The sequence below is a fragment of the Clarias gariepinus genome, chromosome 10, assembly GCF_024256425.1.
Source record: "Clarias gariepinus isolate MV-2021 ecotype Netherlands chromosome 10, CGAR_prim_01v2, whole genome shotgun sequence".
NCBI lineage: Eukaryota > Metazoa > Chordata > Actinopteri > Siluriformes > Clariidae > Clarias > Clarias gariepinus.
Genome location: NC_071109.1, coordinates 33202744 through 33224882, shown reverse-complemented (window position 1 = coordinate 33224882; position 22139 = coordinate 33202744). Strand labels below are relative to the sequence as shown.

General features: G+C 41.4%; 3 protein-coding genes across 3 annotated transcripts; 2 read left to right on the top strand and 1 right to left on the bottom strand.

Annotated features, from left to right (window-relative positions):
- The first annotated feature begins 459 nt into the window (after positions 1–459).
- LOC128531471 (uncharacterized) lies at positions 460–4870 on the top strand. The gene is made up of 3 exons (XM_053505326.1): positions 460–517; positions 2393–2688; positions 4679–4870. Exons 1-3 carry the CDS (start codon positions 463–465, stop codon positions 4775–4777), a joined length of 450 nt encoding a protein of 149 aa, XP_053361301.1. The 5' UTR covers positions 460–462; the 3' UTR covers positions 4778–4870.
- An 829-nt stretch (positions 4871–5699) lies between these two features.
- Positions 5700–12388, bottom strand: psmd13 (proteasome 26S subunit, non-ATPase 13). The gene is made up of 13 exons (XM_053506591.1): positions 12193–12388; positions 11229–11307; positions 11061–11095; positions 9799–9854; positions 9489–9532; positions 8805–8891; positions 8241–8412; positions 7825–7904; positions 7501–7626; positions 7287–7349; positions 6404–6484; positions 6183–6299; positions 5700–5870 (listed from the first exon to the last, which is right to left on the bottom strand). The coding sequence occupies exons 1-13, from the start codon at positions 12291–12293 to the stop codon at positions 5775–5777; spliced, it is 1137 nt and encodes a 378-aa protein (XP_053362566.1). The 5' UTR covers positions 12294–12388; the 3' UTR covers positions 5700–5774.
- Positions 12389–12958: 570 nt separating this feature from the next.
- ric8a (RIC8 guanine nucleotide exchange factor A) lies at positions 12959–21166 on the top strand. Its single transcript, XM_053506590.1, has 10 exons — positions 12959–13063; positions 15064–15111; positions 15514–16140; positions 16279–16373; positions 16559–16709; positions 17413–17508; positions 17591–17735; positions 17812–17956; positions 19534–19653; positions 20609–21166. Exons 1-10 carry the CDS (start codon positions 12980–12982, stop codon positions 20766–20768), a joined length of 1671 nt encoding a protein of 556 aa, XP_053362565.1. The 5' UTR covers positions 12959–12979; the 3' UTR covers positions 20769–21166.
- The last annotated feature ends 973 nt before the right edge of the window (positions 21167–22139 follow it).

The following is a 22139-nucleotide window of genomic DNA, read 5'->3' as shown; positions in this document are numbered from 1 at the left end:
TTGTAGTTACTTCAAACTGCCATACAGTGTCGCTGGACCTAACACTGGTCCACAAACTGAGTGTAACTGAGTAACCTACTTGTTTTAAGTGAACTCCGCCCCATACGCCTGACGCTAAGCTGTGAATACTGTACGTCAGGTTACAATGTCAGACTTCGTCACATCGTGGATCAAAAGTAAATACAAAAATAAAAACTAACAAAAAACAAAAATGAAACTAAACCTTATTTTAAATAGGATCACTTTATCCCTCAGGATATCACAAACACACAAGCTAAACTCTCACTGCCTGTGTTTCAGAGAGACAGGGCCGAGGCGTGTGTGAGATGAGCTGAGTTGGATTTCTCTGCGAGCCGCCCGCTGTGTGTCGAGTGTGTGAGGGCGTCACGGGACACCTGATTTAGAGCGTGTGTTCAGAAGATTAACAGATAAGCTGCTCGACACCGAGGGCCGGCCGTGTGTATGTGCGGTGAGATGTGGATTGACCCCCTGACTAATGACGATCTGGTGTGTGACGGTATGATGAATTCGTCAGGACAAACACCGACAATATTAACATCTCTAAGTGTTTGAGTATTCACATGTCTAACTAGTACCGTACTGAATGTGTTAAAGTACTGAATTACCGTAAAGTGCTGGATTCTTTCTTTAAAGGGTGAAATAAACCTCTGTGCTGAAAAACATACAATGTTAACTTACAGTACAGAATTAACACCTTGAGTTTACAGTGTTGATTTAATTTACACTACTCAGTAGTTTTTTGTTTTTGTTTTTTTTATCAGTGCTGGATTAACACCTCAATCTTGAGTTTAGTTTATAGTACAGAATTCTATAGCTTACAATGTCAGTAATTCATAGCACCATTTAACCCCTGGAATTAACTTACTGTATAAGACTTGTGGTGAAGGTTCACAGTGTTGAATTGTGTGAAAAAAAGTAAAGTGAAATGAAAAACAGCATTTCTTAAAATAGTTTGGACTATAGGATTAACATATGCAGTGATAAAAAAAAAAGTTATAGTACTTAATGTTCTTCCCGTGCTTGTGCTTGATGGGTTTCCTCCGCGTACTATGGCTTGGCACCCCGTCCTGAGTGTACCCCCACCTTGTGACCTAAATCTCCATCGATGGGCCTCCAGGACCCCCGCAACCTTGTACACAGGATAAAGCGGTATAAAAGAATTAACACTGATTTAAGTAGTGAATTAGCACTTGCAGTATTTAATAAATTTGTAGTACTGAATTAATACCCGCAGTTCGAAAATCATTTATAGTACTGAATGAACACCTGCAGTGTTAAATTAATTGATCGTACTGATTAAACAATTTCAGTGAATGTAATGAACATCACATTGTTGAATTAACCTACAGTACTGATTTTTTACTTTACAGCGCTGAATTTTCTCTATAGTACAGTTTTGTCCCTTACAGAGTTTAATATCAGTAATTCATGCTACAAATTTACCTCTTACCTGTAGAATTAAGTTATAGTATTGAATTAACATTTATAGTGTTAAGTTGTTTTTAGTATATTAAATACCACCTACAGTGTTGTATTACCATACTGAGTAATTTCTCCTTCATACAGTCTTAAATTAATTTAAACTACTGAAGTAACACCTAGCGCAGAATTACTTAATTGTTTTACCTACCTGTGTTTAATGAACTCGTAGTTCCTGAATTAACCTCCACAGTTTTGAATTAGCTGATGGGTCTGAATCAACACAGGCAGATAATTTACATTTACATTTAGGCATTTGGCAGACGCTCTTATCCAGAGCGACTTACATTTTTATCTCATTACACATCTGAGCAGTTGAGGGTTAAGGGCCGCGCTCAAGGGCCCAACAGTGGTAACTTGGTGGTTGTGGGGTTTGAACCTGGGATCTTCCGAACCGTAGTCCAATGCCTTAACCACTGAGCTACCCCTGGCCCGGGGTATATAATTAACCAAATAGTGCTGAATTAATGAACACGTAAAGTGTTGAATCAGGGCTGTAGCTCTGTCTCGATTTTAATTCCAGTCTTAAATTAACTTATTTTGAATCAACACCTTTCATTCTTACAGTTCTAAATTAACATCTGCAGTGTTGAATTACATTAAAGTATTGAACTAATATCTAACGTATTGTTATAGTGCATTGCATGATTGTATGAAGTGTCGTAATACTGAATTCTGTTCTGAGTAAACCTGTTGAAATAACTTACAGTCCCGAATAAACACCTACAGTGTTAATACAATTTTAAAAATGGTTGGCTGTTGAGTCTTGACCTGAGATTAAGTGCGTCACAGTTGAGTCCATCCTGATACGAATAAACACTGTGAGATTAGTTCAAATCGAGTGTTTAACTCTGTTTGTGATGTTGGTGCATCGCTGCTGTGTGTTTATCAGTGCAGGAAGTCAGTAGAAGTGAAACGGTAACGTTCAGGGCGGATCTGCGTGCCAGAATAATAAATAGCGCTTGGCAGGTGAACAGCAAAGTCACAGGATTGGAGTCTGGCAGTGTTGAGCTGAACGCAGCAGCAGCAGCAGCAGCAGACACACTTCCTCCACCGTTCGGATCAGCAGAGGGAATCATGCAGGCTTTGAGTCTCTCCTCGGGTTTATTCAGAGCCGCTCTGAGACAGCACTTAACTCCCAGAGCCAGCATAACATCCAAACCCGCAAAACACGTCCTGAGTACGGGGGTGAGTACTGAGACACTACAAACACAACACTCAAAAAAACCATAAAAAAAAAAAAAAAGCATCACGTTTCTCCTGATCATGTGTCTGTGATGAGTTTAGTGTTTATACGCGACAGTAATAAGATTAAGAAGAGCGCCGTTGGGGGAGTGACAGCTCTCACGTCCCACTGCTGTGGTCAGATTCATGTCCCAAATTAGACACGACATATACAGTCACGTTTGTGCTGGACCCGAGTCGTTTATTAATCTGTCCTGCGTCCTTGTCGTCGCACGTTCCCCTGCTGGAGCTGCAGGAATGTTGAAAACTGGCCAAAATGTTGACCTTGGAGACTTTAAATAAAGTTATAGAGACTCTAGTGAGCTGTGCAACAAGTGTGTGTGTGTGTGTGTGTGTGTGTGGAAAATGTCACATGATGCAGAGCTTAAAATAGAAACAATCAGGTTTAAATGATCGACACTATTATAAACATACGCATGAGATAATACTGAAACAATTCTGCTGAATGGAAAGATCGCTACCCTAAAACTATACGTCTGGAAATTATTTGTTTTATATCTGATAAGTGCGAACGTAAACACTGTGTTTATTCGCAGCATTAATACTTAATCGGGTAATAATCTCAACTTTCAAAGAGCTGGTGTGCTTTAATATTCTGTTTTAAAAATGTAAAAATATTAATCACAGATATTACACAGTGCAACGACTGAGAAATTAAAAACGATTATCATAATAAATAGTATTTACTACTTGTTTGTTTGTTTCACAAAAATAATACACATTAGTATAGAGTGTTATGAAGTAAAATGTTAATAATGAAAAAGTGTCAGATTTTGTAGATTTTCTGTTGGAAAGGTTAATTAAGAAAAAAGTTAATAATTGTTTAAACTTTTTATATTAGAGAATGTTTAAATAGCACTAAAACCTTTCACACTTAAAACAGTTTGTTGTTTACATAAATTTGATAATATGACTGACAGGACCTGCAGAATGTTGCTATAGTAACGCGGATGTATGGAAATTAACTACTAAAGATTTTACACTGAGAAATGTGTAAGGGAGAAATAAAAGTAAGACATTTCTTAAGGTGATTGGATTCCTGTTATAAAATAAACCTGTTTATTACATACATATTTAAAATTTATAGATTAATATTTTATCTAAAGCACATTAATTTATTTTTTTTATCATTCCAAGACTTAATACTGGTCCATAGAATAAAAAAAAAACTGTATTTTTCTAAATACATTTACATAATTATTGTTAGTGTTCACATGAATTTATAAATAAATAAAATTTCTCAATTAAAAATTAAATCATAAAAAAATAAAATAAATCTCCAAGGCAAAGAATGATGCGCAGTTTCGTAAATCCGACGTGAAACTCGCTCAGTGAGTATGGTTCCGCTTCATTTCTCGAGCAGGTGAGATGAGCCTGATCAGTATAATGGTGGCGCTAGAGCACACCTTTCACACCTCAGAGCTCAGGGAACAGCAAGTTTTACAAATAAAATTCGCCGCCGATTCCTCCAGTTTTTTCCAAACAAAAAAAAACCTTTACCAAGCATTTAGCTTTAGTGACTTAGACTATTTTTTGCTGAGACTGCTGTTCAGGTCGATCACTACATAGATTTGACATCTTAGAGGAGAGACTTTAAATAAAGTGAAGTGTCTATTATGTCTTACAATGAAATTATAAAAAATAAACTAATTTCTAGACATTAGTATTTATTTTAAGCTTTAAGTGTTCTTGTTCAGAGATATTACTGAGAGTTTATTTCTTAACAATAACTAAACAAACTGTCAATAAAATTAATAGTTATATTTGGTTCAGTGTGTGTGTGTGTGTGTGTGTGAGAGAGAGTATGCTTGGCGTTATTTCGCCTGCTGAGTTGAGGTGATTAGACTCTCATGCACCCGTCTCTTATCACTCTCTCACACGTGTACAGTATATTTATGTTTATCTATCTAATTCCGGCTCGTGCCGTCCTCAGGAGCAGTTGGTTGCCATGGCGACCATGTTTATGACCATCCTCGTCCCCTCAGGGTGGATCCTCACTAACCTGGAGGAGTACAAGAAGAAGAGGCTGTGAGCCCCTGAGCACGATGTCGCTCCGCTCTTCGGTCTTCCTCCTCACAATAACCTGCGTTACGCCTCTCTCTTTAATAAACCAACATACAAACTACCACAGTGTGTGCGTGTGATTATTTTGAAGTACAAAAGTGAGTGTGTGTTAATGTTTGTTAAAATGACTCAAGGCACATGTTCGGACCCTCAACAACAAGCTGCACCTTTAATTTGTCTTTAGAGGTAAAAGATTTAAAGGTTCACTATGGTGTATATTTTGGCACCAAAAGGTCCCCTTAATGGTCTATAGGATTAACCTTTATAGGATTATATAAACAAGATTGAGTTGCGTTTACACTGACAGGAGATCAGTTTCCCGCATCACTTTTAATTTTTTTGGGCAAGTCAGGCACCAATTAAGAATTGCACACACACACACACACACACCCACACAGAGGAATTGCTGCCTTACAGGATCATAGCTAATTTGCATCAAATCAAGAAGATCAAGTTAAACGTCGCTGTCGGTTAGATCAGGCCAGAAAAACATTAAACATGCAGCAGGTGTATTACATAAGCCCCGCCCCTTCTGCATAAAGGAGACAATTTCTTTATGTTAAAAAGAAGAAAAAAAAAAAATCTCAAGTCAAAGTGCTCACTGATGTGTTTCAGGGTGTAAAACACACTTTGGGTGAAAATCTAAACTGTTTCTGCACAAAGGCTTGAGCGGAGGTGCGAGTCGTTCCTGTAAGACCAGTGGGCGTGGTCTCATCACACCCAAAACTGGCGTATTTTCAACTTCCTCCAAATATACATGATGAGAAGTTTCTGCTGTGTGCGTGTGTGTGTGCATTCCTGCTTGACCAGGCAGGGGGGGAGGGGGACACACTCCCATATTAATGATCAGCTCACTGTCGGTTACAGAGAAACAGCAACAACACCACGGCTATGTGAAAAATGTCTTTAATTAAACACTGAAGCTCACACGGCAACATACAGTACACGTGATAGTGTGTGTGTTTTTATGTGAGAATGTCTTGTGCCTGGTGCTCCACCAGCATGGCCATGCTCTTCACGTCTCCACACCAGAAGTCCAGACGCTCCTTCATGCCTTTTATCTGTGAGACAGACGATACAACATCAACACTTCATCACCAACACTCGGCTTCGGTTCTAAACACACCCCTGTACCGCCCTGCCCGCCCATGCCCTCCTGTGTTCCCTCAGGTTTATCAGCTCAGGTTGTGTTTTATTACGTGACAAGGAACTGAAGCAACGTCACCAGAGCGCAGCTTGTGGACGATGTCACATGACCTGAATTCCCATTTCCAGGAATTTTTAACTGTATATAAATAAGACTGAGGTGTGTGTGTGTGTGTGTGTGTGAGAGAGAGCTGAGAGTTTAATGCCCAGGCAGGTGAGCAGGTTACCTGGGGCAGATCGAGCACTCGTGGCTGTACCCACGTCATCTGAACTTTCTGATCCACCTCATCAATACTTCCTCGCAGGAGTCCGACTGACAGAGCCTTCATCACCAAGAGCTCCACCTGACACACACACACACGCGTTCACTTAACAGCTGTGATGTGGTCCTTCACATGCATTCTATAAAAAAAAAATTTAAAAAAACATGCTTTCACAATACACACACCTCGTTTACTGGGACTCTGGTGCTCTGAGAGATTTCCTGGAAGGTCAGCTGTCTGTTATTCGCTGGTCTGGTGAACGTCATCTAAAGAACGATGGAGAAGTCATGTGATCATTCAAATAAATAAATAAAGCTTCTTTAAACGTTCACCCCAGGTTTTATAAAAACCTTCTGTTTCTCGGCACTCTGACGTCTCCGTGCTCATAAACACACAAACAACCCCGAACCTTTAGGGGCATTCACAGCATTGACGTCTAGCCACGCCCACAAATCTCCATATAAGGTAAAGCTCACAAAAAAGAGAAACTTCTTAAAAAAAAACAGTGGTGACTAAACAGTAAGAGCGCCATCTAGTGTTAAACTATCTGAAGATCATCTACAAATCAGAATCTGCTCTCTTGGTGTCACATGGGCTGCGTTCCATCTCAAAATGTACTTCACAGGGTGCATCGCTGCTGCTGCTGTGGAAATTTCACACTAGGGACATTAAATATTTAATATTTATTGAAAGTAAAACTTTGAAATGTGTATAACTTGTGAATAAATGCTTTAAATTTATTATTTTTAATTTACAAGATGTACAGATTTTTTTTTTTTTACAAATTAATAGCCTATATAGTTATTGTGACCTATTGATATAATGTCGTTCTTGATAATAATAAATATATAAAACAAGCTCCATTTCCCCCATCACATCTCTACACCTTACACACACACACACACACACACACACACACACTGACTCCTTAGTTGGGTTTAACATAATAGTGAGCTACACAGCCTTCTGTTCGATCCAAGTGTTTACAGTGCTAACGACTCAGCTAGCGCACACACACACTCCGGGTCATGTGATGAGAAAAGTGAACAGGTGAGGGTGGGGCCTTACCTCCATCACACACAGCAGCTGAATCTTCTGCATCAGTTTGGCTTCCTGTGCAGCGAGATCAGGCTGAGGAGACACACAGAAAGAGTTTCAGCAGCGCACACTCGCGCACACTCGCGCACTCTCGCGCACTCTCGCGCACTCTCGCGCACTCTCGCGCACACTCGCGCACACTCGCGCACACTCGCGCACACTCGCGCACACTCGCGCTTCTCACCTGCTGACCCCAGGCTGATTTTAAAGCCTGGAATTTCTCCACGTTTCCCGAGTTGAAGGCGTAGAGCGTCTCAATCAGCCACTGCTTATCGGTGTTCTTCAGAGACTCCAGGACCGGGTGCATCAGCTAAAGACCACACAAACACCATCAGCTAAAGACTCTCACACACCCGCTCTAAACACACACACTAACACACTAAATACACAACTCAGATGTGTGTAAAACTGAACCCTCCTGTGCTGCAGGTCAGTACGGTTAGACTGGTGGGGGGTTTATTAAGGGGAGTACAGACACGCAGGGTCTCACTTTTGACCAATCACATACCAGCTCGCCAAAATTGTACACGCCCTCTCCAAGCAGGCCGGCCAATCCCAGTGTGAAGGCTCTCTCCTGTTGCTCCGCCCCTACAGAGCGCAAAATAACGCAAAGCCATTACGCAATCGATCACACGGTATGATTTTATTTACAAAAGTTTATACACATTTCTCAATCTTCAGTACTACCCCAATACAGTACCACCCCCCAGGATTCCCCCTACACAGTACTACCCCAATACAGTACCACCCCCCAGGATTCCCCCTACACAGTACTACCACAATACTACCTCTATACCATACTCCTTTATCACCCTATACAGTACTAGATTACCCCTATAGAGTAGCCGCCACTATGTTGCCCCTGTACTGCCCCCAGGCTTCACAGATACAGTTACACTACAGTTTTACTCCCGAGGTCGTTACCCGGCAGGTCTTTGGCGTCCACGCAGCCCAGGTAGCGCAGAGCGTCTTTATAGTACAGCGCGTGGTTCCCGATGATGCGGTAGTATTTACTGGACAGGTCGTAGAAGCGGCCGTGCACAGACGTGACTCCCGGCAACGCGTTCAGCATCTCGTCCACGTCCTCGATCAGCTTCTGCAGGAAAACACACACGGCCACGAGCCTTCATCACCATCATCATATTCTATTGTAATAATAATAATGTTTTAACAGTAAGACTCGTGTACGTCTGTTCATAACACTTAACACGATCACGTGTCAGGGTGAGAAGGGAAGGACATGAAGCGATGCTCCCATCATGCATAGTGTCCACTGTACAAGCCTCTGGAGACAGTGTTATGATCTGGGGTTGATCAGTTACTCAGGTCTAGACTCAGTAACGTTATGGGGCAATAAAATGACGTCAGCTGACCACCTGAATGTACTGAACCACCAGAGGATCACATCTATGGAGTTTCTCTGGGAAATCATTTACACAGTGTGTGTGTGTGTGTGTGTGTGTGTGTGTGTTTAGGTGTAACACTCACTTTAGTAGCAGGCAGATCGTTGATTTTGAGCTTCAGACCACCGATGACTGTTTTACACAGAATCACTGCCTCCTCACTCGCCTTTACCTGAACACATTAAAACCAGACAGAACAGAGGGAGAGAAAGAGAGAGAGAGAGAGACACACACACACACATGAGAGAGTAGAGCTGTCACTCAGAGGTCATGTGATTCAGTAGCACTAACAAGTATTAGTATCTGATTTATCTTAAGCAGACACATGAAGATGTGTCTATTCAAGAAATTAAAGTGTTAAAAATAAACACGAGTATCTAATAAACACTAGAACGTCGTGTATCTGGGGGTGTGTATCTTGTGTTCATGCGCCTGAAGAGACACAAAATACTGAAACGTTTTAATATTATATTCACCTACAGATACAAACACCACGATCAGGAGGAAAACTAACGGTGTGGATGATGGCACAGGTTTAACACAGCACACAACTCGCTCGCATCACACACACACACACACACACACACACACACACACACACAGCTCTGCTGCAGCACCAGCATCACAGTGTGAGCAAAGTTTGTGATTTTTTTTGTTTGTTTGTTTCTCTTATGCAAACGCTGAAGAATCTCACAACTAAATGAATCTGCTTTAAATAATCACACAATCACAAGTTTTTAAAAAAAAGTGTATGTGTCACATGACTGACCTTCTCCTTGGTCTTCTCCAGGAAGGTGATGGCCGTGTTCGGGTCTGTGAGACACACCAGAGTCTTAATACTGTTATTACACTACAGAGGAAAGAGAGACAGGAAGAGGGCGAGAGGAAGAACGAGAGACAGAGAGACAGGAAGAATGAGAAACAGGAAGAGAGGGAGAGGGAGGAAGGAAGGACAAAAGAGAGAGACAAGAAGAATAAGAGACAGGAAGAGGGAGGGAGACAGGAAGAACGAGAGACAGGAAGAGGGAGGGAGACAGGAAGAACGAGAGACAGGAAGAACGAGAGACAGGAAGAGATACCTGGCATTTGTCGGATGACGTGCAGGAGGATTTCCACTAGTGACAGCGGATTCACTCTGGGGTGAGAGAGAGAGAGAGAGAGAGAGAGAGAGAGCACACAAGAAACACTTCAGTGTCCCGGGAAAAACATCTTCATCAGTTATTACTTTATTTTTATACTTCATCTCTTCATTATTATTATTATTATTATTATTATTATTACAGTGGAACCTTGCATAATTTGAGCATAACGAGCATAATTTGTTCCGGAAGCGGGCTCGTATTCCAAAACACTCGTCAAAGTTAATTTTCCCATAAAAAATAATGAAATGTCAAAAAATTAATACATAAAAATAATTAATACAAAATATAAACTACAAATAAAACAAATTAACCTGCATTTTTTTAAAAATAAAAATAAATCCTAACAGATAAGTGTTCTGTTTGTGCATTCAGGCGCTGTGTGTGTGTGTTTGTGTGTGTGTGTGTGTGTGTGTGTAGTCGAGAGGGAGTGTGTGCGTGTGTGTTTAAAGGCGAGCGCGCGTGTGTGTGTGTGTGTATAAAGGCGAGCGCGTGTGTGTGTGTATATATATAAAGGCGAGCGTGTGTGTGTGAAGGGGGACAGTTAAAAATTACGTGCACGCACGCACATAACGACGACAGAGAGAGATTAAATGGATTTTCCTTCTAATTAGACTTGCTTTTGCTTACACACACACATACAGACAAAATAAGATATGTTTAAAAATAAAAAAAATTATATGAAAAATAAAAACAAAATTTATGAAAAATCTTTGCTCGTCTTGCGGAACACTCGCAAACGGCGTTACTCGCAATCCGAGGTTTTACTATATTATTATTATAATTATTATTATTATCATAATCATCATCTACAGGCCCAGTAGAAGACCTGATATTTATGATTAAAACTAAGATCCAGTGTACCCATCATGTGTGTGTGTTGTTGTGAGTGAGTGTGTAAGTGTGTGTGAGGGTGTTTTTCCTCTCCACTAAAGCAAAATAATTTCCAGTTTGAAATCAACAGATCAGAGCCACAGCAACTAAACACACTAATAATTAAACATTCTGGATTTATTATGTTTATAAAATTTGTCCATTTTAATCTTTAATAAATTTCTGATTTTTTTCTTTGCTTTAATTAAAGCAATGTTTAAAGTTTAGTTTTTTTTCTGAATTTTGACTTGTGTTTAGATAATGAATAAAAACGGAGAAAAAAAAGAAAAAGAAAAATCACACACACACACACACACCGCTGTACATACCTGTGTTCAAAGTCACAGATGAAGTTTTCGTAAAGCTGCAACAAAACACAATTTTAAACTCACTGAATGACTGCTTGTTTTATGTTTACAGCTCTGTGAGTGAGTGTGTGTGTGTGAGTGTGTGTATGTATGTGTGTGCGTGTGTGTGAAATAAACGTGGTCTCTCACCTGGATAAGACCGTCACCTTTACAGAAACACGGATTTTGTACAAAATCACTCAGCTTCAGAGTCAACTGATGCCACAATCTAGGGAGGAACACACACACACACACCATTTACTATTACAGCTGTGTCATATCTCTTACTCACATTGTTTTACCCCACAGTTTATAAAACTCCAGCCTGATCATTCTGTGTGTGTGTGTGTGTTCCCGTTTTTATTCCTGTGTTTATGGAGACAAGATTTATGATACGTGTATAATTTCTTTTTCATCTTTTATTTACTCTCTCCTTCTCATCCTCGGCTTTAACAGTCTGATCAAATCATGTGCGTGTTATCTAATCCAATCTAATCTAATCCAATCTAATCTAATCTAATCTCTCCTTTACAGGAAATTAATAGAGAAATTAAATAACATTAATAAACAAAAGCACAAAAATCTGACCTGTAAAGAAAACAGCAATTAAACCACATTTATTTATTACATAAACAGTCACATTTTACTAAAGTGACGTCACTCACAAATAGTGTTATAATTTTATTATAAATGATTTATAACTGACAGAGGTGTGGGTAACTGATTTAACATTAATAGTATGTAACATTAATAACTGATTTTTGCTTTTTTGTATTATTATTAGTAGTATTATTATAATCATTATCAACAACAAGTATAATAATAATAATCTCTAACTCAAACTCAGACTTGCTAAATGCTAAATGACTCAGCTAGCTTGGCCCTAGCTTTCATTTCCACCTGTATTCGGACAAAATCCCGCCCTCTCAGTCTGTGATTGGCTGGGACGTTCCGCCTTCTGTATCTGGATTGGCTAAGATTTTAAAAGACAGCGCTCGACCTCACGGATAGCCAACTGCATTTAGCAGTTCAGAATGCGGATATGGAACAAAGAACACAGATACAATGAGAGCATTAGCCAAGTCACGACTAATAAGCGATTTAAAAGCCATACTTTTTGTTGTATAAATCCTCCAGTTTGTGCCATTCCGCCGCGATTTCCGGTGTAGCACTCTTGCCCTGTTGTAGTTTGAGGAATCCCAGAACATCTTTCATTGTTGAAGCGGTGAGATTGTGCTGTTATGTTGCTCGGATGTTGTCTGATTCTCCTTAACGGACCGGCTAATGCTAATGTTACTCTTCTTCGTTGCTTAAATTTAGACATTTAGTAAAAAGATGGCGTCCCTACCGCCACCTAGCGGAACATCGTTTATTATTTTCATTCAGGTAAAAGCCTGATAAACTGTTTTTTTTTTTTAATCATTAAATGAGTGTTGATTTAAAAACGTTTACTTAAAAAACACCTTCATTTAATAGGAAACCTAATTTAAAAATGTTGACGTGAATTTATATAAGTAGAACACATTTCCGGCTGGTACTGAACGCGCAGGAATTATTGTAACCAATCAGAGCGCGACTCTTCATCCGGGGATTTGATTCTGGTTATTCGTTTCCCTCTCTCTCTTAAATAAATCACAATTATATTAAAGATTTATTACCACTGTAATTATGATTTACTATCACATAAAAAGGGGAGAAATATATATATATAGCTACAGTAAATAAATTCGGCGGAAATGGCGTAGACACATTGACACACACACACACACTACATTTCCCAGAGGCCCCCGCGGCTCGGTTTCTAATCGCATGATGTTGAGGATGTGTGTGTGAGTCAGAGGATTAATCCGGAGCTTTAGTAGATCTGTGTGATCTCTGGTCCTGAACTCGCGGAGGTGAGGATGGAGATAACCGCCGTTATACACGCGCTGGAGACGCGCGAGCAGGAGGCGGCAGTGCGCGCGCTGCACAGCTACAACACACAGGTACACAGAGGGTGTGTGTTTGTGTGTGTGTGAACGGAGAGAGAGGATGCTGGTCAGGGTTACATCTCCTCCGCTCTGTGTGTGTGTGTGTGTGTGTGTGTGGGATGTTAGACCCAGCTGTCAGTGAAATGTTTACTAATAAATACTGATCTGTCTTATTAACACTATAATTGTGTGTGTGTGTGTGTGTGTGTGTGTGTGTGGGAACATCATGCAGAATCTGAGCCGCAGAAATGCAATCAATCAGTAAACCAATAAGAAACATCTGGAAACAAACAGCTTTAAATGTAACAGTAAATGAACTGATGCTGAGTGATGGAACAGACCAGACGGTTACATAAACAAACCTGTGGTTACATTGTATTCTTGGGCTCTTTGAATTTTATTTCATGTAATATAAAGAAATTTGGGGGGGGGGGGAGGGAGGTATATATATATATATATATATATATATATATATGTATAATGTACACACACTGCATACATGACCAGTCAAAAGTTTGTACACCCCTTCTAACTCCATGGTTTTTCCTGATGTTTATTTCTCTCTACACTGTAAAACAATACTGGAGGCGTTTATCCAAAACACACAATAATCTCCTCTGAACAGTTGATATTGAGATGTATATCTGCTGCTTCTGCTCTGTAAAGCTCCATAACGGATCCAATCTGAGGTGCTGGTTGTTAATTGATAATTTCTGATAATTTCTGGTGACTCTGGTGACTTCATCATGGAGCTTGATGGGTTTCACAAACACACTCGACACAGTACTGTTCTTGTAAGAACTGTTCCAGAACAGCCGACCTCCGCGTCTTAAAATAGCAACCGACTGTTGTTGTTGTTGTTGTTGTTGTTACATAATTACCTAATGCCTTATGTGTTATTTTATCATTTTTAAATATCTGCAATATTGTTCTAGAATAGAGTAGAAAATAAATCATTAAACAAAAAACACTAAATTAGAAGTGGTGTCCAAACTTTCCACTGGGACTGCAGATTTATATTTGTATTCATGTGTGTGTGTGTGTGTGTGTGTGTGTGTGTGTGTGTGTGTGTGTGATGGTTAAATTTAATAAACTCAAACAGACGTAAGTGGATTATTTTAATGTCCTCCCTCCCTCTGCCTCCGTCTCTCTCTTTCCGTCTCTCAGTGTCTCTAATCCTCGTCCCCACAGAGGGAATACACAGCAGCAGCTCTCAGGAGACTCCATCACACACCCTTTATAAAACCCTCTAATCGAACTGTGTGTGTGTGTGTGTGTGTGCACATTTAACACCTGATAATCTGAACACAACCACGTCTGCTGCTTTAATTAAATTACTATAAAATATTATTTATTATTGTTACATAAGAGTAAGAAAGGGAACTATTTTTCTGTGAGGGTGAGTCAAAAAATATCTGCACTCCACCTTTATTTTAATTGATTTCAGAAATCAATTAAAATAAAGGTGCACCGCTTTTCTTCGGTTCTTCATCAGTAGTGAATCTTCATCCTCACAGATCACGACACCCTCAGATTTCAGTCCTCTATGTTTATGTTTATGCTGTTGATTATTGAACCTTTATTGAACCAAAAGCTTTTTTTTTTGATGGTCGAGTTTTTAGCTTTTTCCCGGTCTGTGATTGAGGATGTTTCCGTTCCAGACTCTGCCGTTTACACTCAGACTCGTAGTGATGAATCCGTGTCTCGTCACCAGTAATGATTCTCTTATTGGAGTATCGCTGTGAATTTTGTTCACAGATTGTAAAACACTACTGTTTACGCTGTTCCGTTACAGATGAACTGATGTAACACGGGAGACAGGAGACTCGAACGGAAAGCGCTGATGTGACAGTTTAATATAACTGGAGTGCGGATCATTTTTGAATCATCCTTATATATCTGTACAGTAACGTACAGTAATCATTAGTGTGTGTACAGTAAAATAACGTAAATATAAATCATAAATAATGAAGAGTTGCTGATTCGCTCGCTCATGTTTGTGTTTCTCTCTGCAGAAGAATCAGTGTTTCTCGTTTCCCTCAGAGGAGCAGGAGGACAGAGAGGTAACACACACACACACAGACATACACACACACACACACACACTCTGACATTTATATTTCACTAATAATTCCACAGTTTATCTCTATTTAAAGCTGATGTCTGGTGGATCCACACAAGGTTCTCGAATAGAACATTTATATTAACACAAGAAAACTTGTGAGAAAAATAGTTACGCGTTTAGCTAAGGGCTAGCTAGCCTTGTGTGTTTGTTGCCGTGGAAACATCCCATGTGTAAATAAACCCACGTTACAGCTCGATCCTGATCTTTACCACCGAGTCCTGACTGAGCGCAAGCGCTAACGGCTAAGCAGATTAGCAAAACATCAGCGCTAAACAGTCTTGACAAATGTGTCAAAGATAAAGTAACTGCTGAGACGTGTCTGCGTGTTTCTGTCCCTCAGCGTCTGGGAGAGCTCCTCCTGTCCTTCCTGGATCGTGACGTTCAGCCGTCCTGTCAGCTCGCGTGCTTGGAGACGATCCGCATCCTGTCACGGGATAAAAGCAGCCTGGCTCCGTTCTCCAGTCGCCGCGCCATACACACGTTTGCGCGCTATGCGGCGCTGGCACCCGGCGAGGGGCTCGGCCCGCACGTCGCCGACCTGGACGTGATCGTGGAGGCGCTGAAGTGTCTGTGCAACGTCATCCTGAACAGCGTGGAGGCACAGGAAGCCGCCGCCCACCTGGGTCTCATGGTGGGCGTGGCCGAGCGCCTGAAACAGTGCCGCGAGTCTCGGTGGAGCTCGGACGTGCGCTTCTTCGACCTGCGGCTGGCGTTCCTGCTCACGGCGCTGCGTCTGGACGTGAGGGCTCAGCTGGCCCAGGAGCTCAGGGGCGCTCGGCTTCTGGCCGACGCCCTCGACGCCACGCTCGGCCTGCGCTGGACCGACGCCTACGAGGTTTCCCGCTCCGAGGCGCAGGGGCCGAACGACCTGCCGCCACTCGGGAGGAGCGAGACGGAGAGAGCCATGGAGATCCTGAAGATCCTCTTCAACATCACGTACGACACGGGACGCCGCAAAGTCGACGAGGTGAGGGGCGCTCACGTGACCGGACACGTGTACACTCTTACATCAGTCATGCAACAGCGGTGTGTACTGATGTAATGGAGTAAACAGGTGTGTGTGAATGTGTGTGTGTGTGTGTGTGTGTATGTGTGTGTATTACAGGAGGAGGCGGCGACCTACAGACACCTGGGCGCCATCCTGAGGCACTGCTTAATGAGTACAGCCGAGGGAGAGGAACGCACAGAGGAGTTCCACGGGTGTGTGTGTGTGTGTGTGTGTGTGTGTGTGTTTTGCAAATAATTCTACTTACACTGAGTCTAATAACATCTCCTACACCTCTCACACACATACACATCTACCTCCTCAGTGTAGTGTGTATGACACTATAATATATAATAATAACTGTGTGTGTGTGTGTGTGTGCATGTGTGTGTGTGTGCAGTCACACAGTGAACCTGTTGGGGAATCTCCCCCTGCCGTGTCTGGACGTGTTGCTGATGCCCAGAGTGCAACTCGGCTCCATCGAGTACATGGGTGTGAACATGGACGCAGTGAAGAAACTGCTGGAGTTCATGGAGAAAAGACTCGACAGAGTGAGTGTGTGTGTGTGTGTGTGTGTGTGTGAGAGAGAGAGCATCTGAGCTTACACACGTGTTTGTAAAACCGTAGTGAGTTTTCCAGAGGTAGAGTTTGTTATTTCTCCTCACCTGCGCACAGGTTGTTTTTGTCAGACGCGGTGCAGCGCTGTGGGGATTCCCGCTTCTCAAAACACAACACCTGTTCACCCTTGTTCACCACTATTCACACCTGTTCACCCTTATTCACACCTGTTCACCCTTATTCACACCTGTTCACCCTTATTCACACCTGTTCACCCTTATTCACACCTGTTCACCCTTCACACCTGTTCACCCTTCATACCTGTTCACCCTTATTCACACCTGTTCACCCTTATTTAAACCTGTTCACCCTTATTCACACCTGTTCACCCTTCATACCTGTTCACCCTTATTCACACCTGTTCACCCCTATTTACACCTGTTCACCTGTTCACCCTTATTCACACCTGTTCACCCTTATTCACACCTGTTCACCCTTATTCACACCTGTTCACCCTTTACACCTGTTCACCCTTATTCACACCTGTTCACCCTTTATACCTGTTCACCCTTCATACCTGTTCACCCTTATTCACTCCTGTTCACCCTTATTCACACCTGGTTGCCTGTTCACCCTTAATTACACCTGTTCACCCTTATTCACACCTGTTCACTTTTCACACCTGTTCACCTTTAGGGGACGAAGCTGAAGGAGACGCTGCTGCCGTGCCTCAACCTGCTGACGGAGAGCGCTCGCATACACCGGGAGACGCGCAAATTCCTAAGAATCAAAGTGAGAGAAACTAAACTTTCACATAAATCACATATACACAAAAAAACATTACATTAAAGTGTGTGTGTTTGTGTGGCTTGAGGTTCTCCCTCCACTGCGTGATGTGAAGAACCGGCCCGAGGTTGGGAACGCCCTGAGGAATAAACTGGTGCGCCTGATGACCCACATCGACACGGACGTGAAGACGTGCGCCGCCGAGTTCCTCTTCGTCTTGTGTAAAGAGAGCGGTGAGACTCTTAGGAGTTTAAATAAGTAAACATACAGGATATGAGAGATTTCACACTGTGTGCGTGTGTGTTTCAGTGTCCCGCTTCATTAAGTACACGGGTTACGGGAACGCCGCGGGCCTGCTGGCGGCTCGCGGTCTGATGCGGGGGGGCTGGGAGCCGGGACATTACTCCGAGGACGAGGACAGCGACACGGAGGAGTACAGGGAGGCCAAGCCACAGTGAGTGTGTACCGCCCTTAGGGTCACGTGTGTGAGTAGTGTTAATAAAAAAATTTTTTGACGACCTTTTTTCCTGACGAGACGATAACGAGACGTCACAGATATCAATCAACAGTAACAGTGATGAAATCAACATGCAGTACCGTTGATGGAAAAAGACTAAACTAAAATGTGATTTAAAGAAATTAAAACTAATAAAACATCTGTCTTTATTTTCGTCAACATTTAATCTTCGTCACAATCCACTGCGATACGGTGTTTATCCACTACGCCAGGAGCAGCGGTGGTCACGGCGCGCGGCATATCAGGAGGAGGTTGGACGTTACAACCTCAGTCGTCTTTAACTCTTCATCATCACAGCAGCGTCACTCGGGACAGAGAGACGAGACGATATCTGGGCCCATTTTCTTCATGTTGGACCGGAGAGAAAAGGCCGATGTGTCATAATATCAGAGGGGAAACAGAGGGGGAACACAATCACTGGGAAAAATACCACAATCCTGAAGAAATGCATTAAGGCATCCCATAATAATCACCCCGTTTTACAGCCTCTTTGTGGTGATTATGTTACCACATGTTAATATAATTATGTTGTAATGTATTTTATTTAAAAAATTTTATAGTTAAACCGTTGCAAAACAAATTAGGCTAATAATTAACAAATGATTGGGACCCAGAGGAGCTACAGAATCACTACAACAGTCCAAGGCTGTAAATTCATATAAATAAAAAAAAAAAAACGTTTTTTGGTCACCGGAGGCCTAGAGAGAGCTGATTGGCTGAGCTCTCTCAGGGGGGAGGGATGAGAGGTACTTCGTGCTCCTACATTAATCACGGCTCTACAGCCAATCAGGGGCGTCTGTGAGCTCGCGCACGCGGAAGGAGCGGATAGCACTGTCCTCCGAGTGTGTGACTGATAGTGCTGTCCACTGAGTGTGTGACTCCGCCCCCAACGGTGTGGCTGGCGTCACGTGGTTCAGGAAAACGTGATAGTCTTTGGCCCTCCCGACTGGGTGGTAAGTAGTAATCTTAATGTGGGAGCCCCCTAGTGAAGGGGAGGAATTGGACACGACTAAATTAGGGAGAAAATCCAAAAAAATAAAAAAAATTAATGAATAGCTTAATAGCTTAAAAACATCAGATAAAAAGATACATTTTAAATGTTAATTAATGATAATAATGTGACAAACCTTTAAAAAATGGTTTTGTTTGGACTAGATTGATTGTAGAGTTAACCCTTATTTACACCCGTTCATCCTTCATACCTGTTCATCATTATTCACACCTGTTCAGCCTTATTTACACCTGGTAATCCTTATTGTTCACCCTTATTCATACCTGTTCACCCTTATAAACACACTATTGCTAATGTTTTTATTGACTAAAAAAGGTTCCTCTGACTAAAACTAGACTAAAATATCCAGACTTTTAGTCAACTAAAACTTAAAAATAGGATCAGATTAAAAAATATGATTAAAAACTAAAAGGGACATTTATCCTGGGACTAAGACTAAAATAGCTGACAAAATTAACAGTGTTTGCGCGTGTGTGTTTGTGTGTGTGTGTGTTTGTGTTAGCATTAATCCTGTGACGGGTAAAGTGGAGGAGGAGCAGCCGAACCCAATGGACGGAATGACGGAGGAGCAGAAGGAGTACGAGGCCATGAAACTCGTCAGCCTCTTCGACAAACTCTCCAGGTAAACACACACACACACACACACACATTCTTTCACTGTCTTTTTGTCTGCCCCTAATTATTCTGTTAAACAGGATTTCCCCCCCATTAACTTCTATTTGAAATTAACAGTTATAGCATAGTTCATTGCAGCACGACATCATTCTGTTTTCTGTTACGTTTGGTGACATTCAGTACATTTGCCACCAGGGGGCGCATATGATGTTTTCTCATTGAAACCTTACAGTAGGACGAAAACAAAAAACCCAGAAACCTGGATTTTTAAAAAAATCTATATTTGTATTTTAAATGGCTGAATATAAATTAAAAGCAGTATTATTAACTTAATCTAATGTAGAGACACACTTATCCTGATAGTTTCACTGCTGTGTAACAGAGTAACTTCTCCAACAGCGTTGCAAGGAGAACCTGTCAGGAACCCAGCAAGAACCCTGAGAGTGTAGATAATTAGCATAAAGAAGAATTCAAACAAAATACTTAAAAAAAAAAAAAAGTTTTAGGGATAAAAGTTGTGTTAATAATTCATTTGTGCAGAATGCGATTAAAGTGCAACGGAGGAAGACCAGAAGCTCCGCATGAGTCAAACCATTGCTGTGACATCACTTCCTGTTCAGTGACTTTTTTATTAAATTTCATATGTATATACTGTAAATATTTTGAAAGTTTGTGCTCCCGGCGATTCCAGGTTTGGTGGAAATAAACATAATGTGGCGTGGCAGAGCAATTTCAGGGTCAGGCCTGTAGGGGGCGCTCAGTCCCTAATGAAAATGTAACATACAGTTGCTTTCTATGAATACCTTTTATTGTTAATATTATTTCATATATATATATATATATATATTTTTATATTTATATATATATATATATATATATATATTGACACTAACTTTGAAAGTACTAAGACTCTATCAAATGTTTCAGTCTAAAACCCGTGTGTGTGTTTGTTTTAATCTCAGGGATCACGTGATCCAGCCCATGAAGCTCGGTCCGGACGGAACCATGACCAAGCTGGAGCCGCACGAGCTGCACTGTCTCTCCCAGCAGCCGTTTGCCGAGCGCCAGAGGAACCGCGAGGAGGAGGATCGGGAGGAGGAAGAGGAGGAGAACTCAGACTGAACACGCTCACACACACACACGATCTTCATTGTTAACACTGCTAATAACGCAAAGCTAAAACTAACGCTAATGCTAACTGTAACCTTTCAGCTGTGAGTGTTTTTAAATAAAAGCTGCAATCCTTTTTGTCCAAGTTTTCCTCATGAGGACCAGCGAGCGTCACGTTAAAGTAAAGTTTTGTTTTTCCTCTGTAGTCATCAAACTGGAATATTCAGTACAACAGCACGACCTCGAGTGTGATATTGCTTTTATATAACAGTTTCATAAAAAACATTTATCATCAACAGGTTATGAATTGTTTCTTTATTTAACCAGTTATTTTCCTGCTTCCGTGACTGGTGGAGCTGGTGACCGCTGGTGTAATTAACATGGGTGAGAGTGGTGTTAAACTCTTAGCGGTACTCTGTATCCAGAAGGTGAGGAGAATAAACCATGGAGGTGGTGGACAGTCCTGAGAAACTCACCAGAACTAGCATTAAATGGAAAGCTAGTGCACTAAGTAGGGTGTACAATCCCTTGTTCCACACACCAAGTAGTGCCCTTGATTAGGGGTTATAGAGGGATTTGGGATTCAGCCTTGTGTTAGAAGCTAGTTAGCTTTGTAGCTAAGGTTTAGCCGTGAACAGAACAACACTGGAGCGATTCAGAAGGACTTAGAAGTGATTAGTGCAGAGACGGCGTGTTGTTTAAGACGCCATAACGTTATCAGATGTGTGTTCTTACTGAAAGTGCTTCTGTGACTGGGTGTGAATGTGGGTTTAGTCAGACAGCTGCTCTCTCCTCAGTACTGCGGAGCGTACAGACCTACTCTCACCCACGCTGAGACACACAGTTAGTGTCATTAACCACTGGACAACACCTGGGACACGCCCACTCACAGAGTTACATGTTACAGTGCTGTTACTTTCTAATATCAGCACCCGTTGAATAACGCCTCTCATCCAATCAGATTACTCGCTCAGGACTAATTTTTGTATTGTAGTGCTGTAACACTGCTCTGGTTAATTACACGTAAATTAATGTGTTTATTTATTTTCAACTTTGTGCTATTTATTCATTTTATTTTCACTACTAATAAATGCTGCATGATAAGGATGTAAGAACTCATACTGTGGCGTGTAACAATCTCCACTGTGAGAAAAAAAAAGTGTGTAAATGTTATTCATGTCTAATTTAAGGAAATAATAAATTCTTCATCTTGCTGGTAAAGATAGCATTTTATTTAAAAAAAAAAAAAAAAAGATGGAAAAAAAAGATGAACAAAAGAGAGCCTGGTGATGCATGATCGAAGCGCTGTGAGGTTCTCGCTCGGCCCGGCGTTCTGCTCGTACAAAAAAAGTTCCACTCGCAGAAAAAAACGTGGAGTTTCTT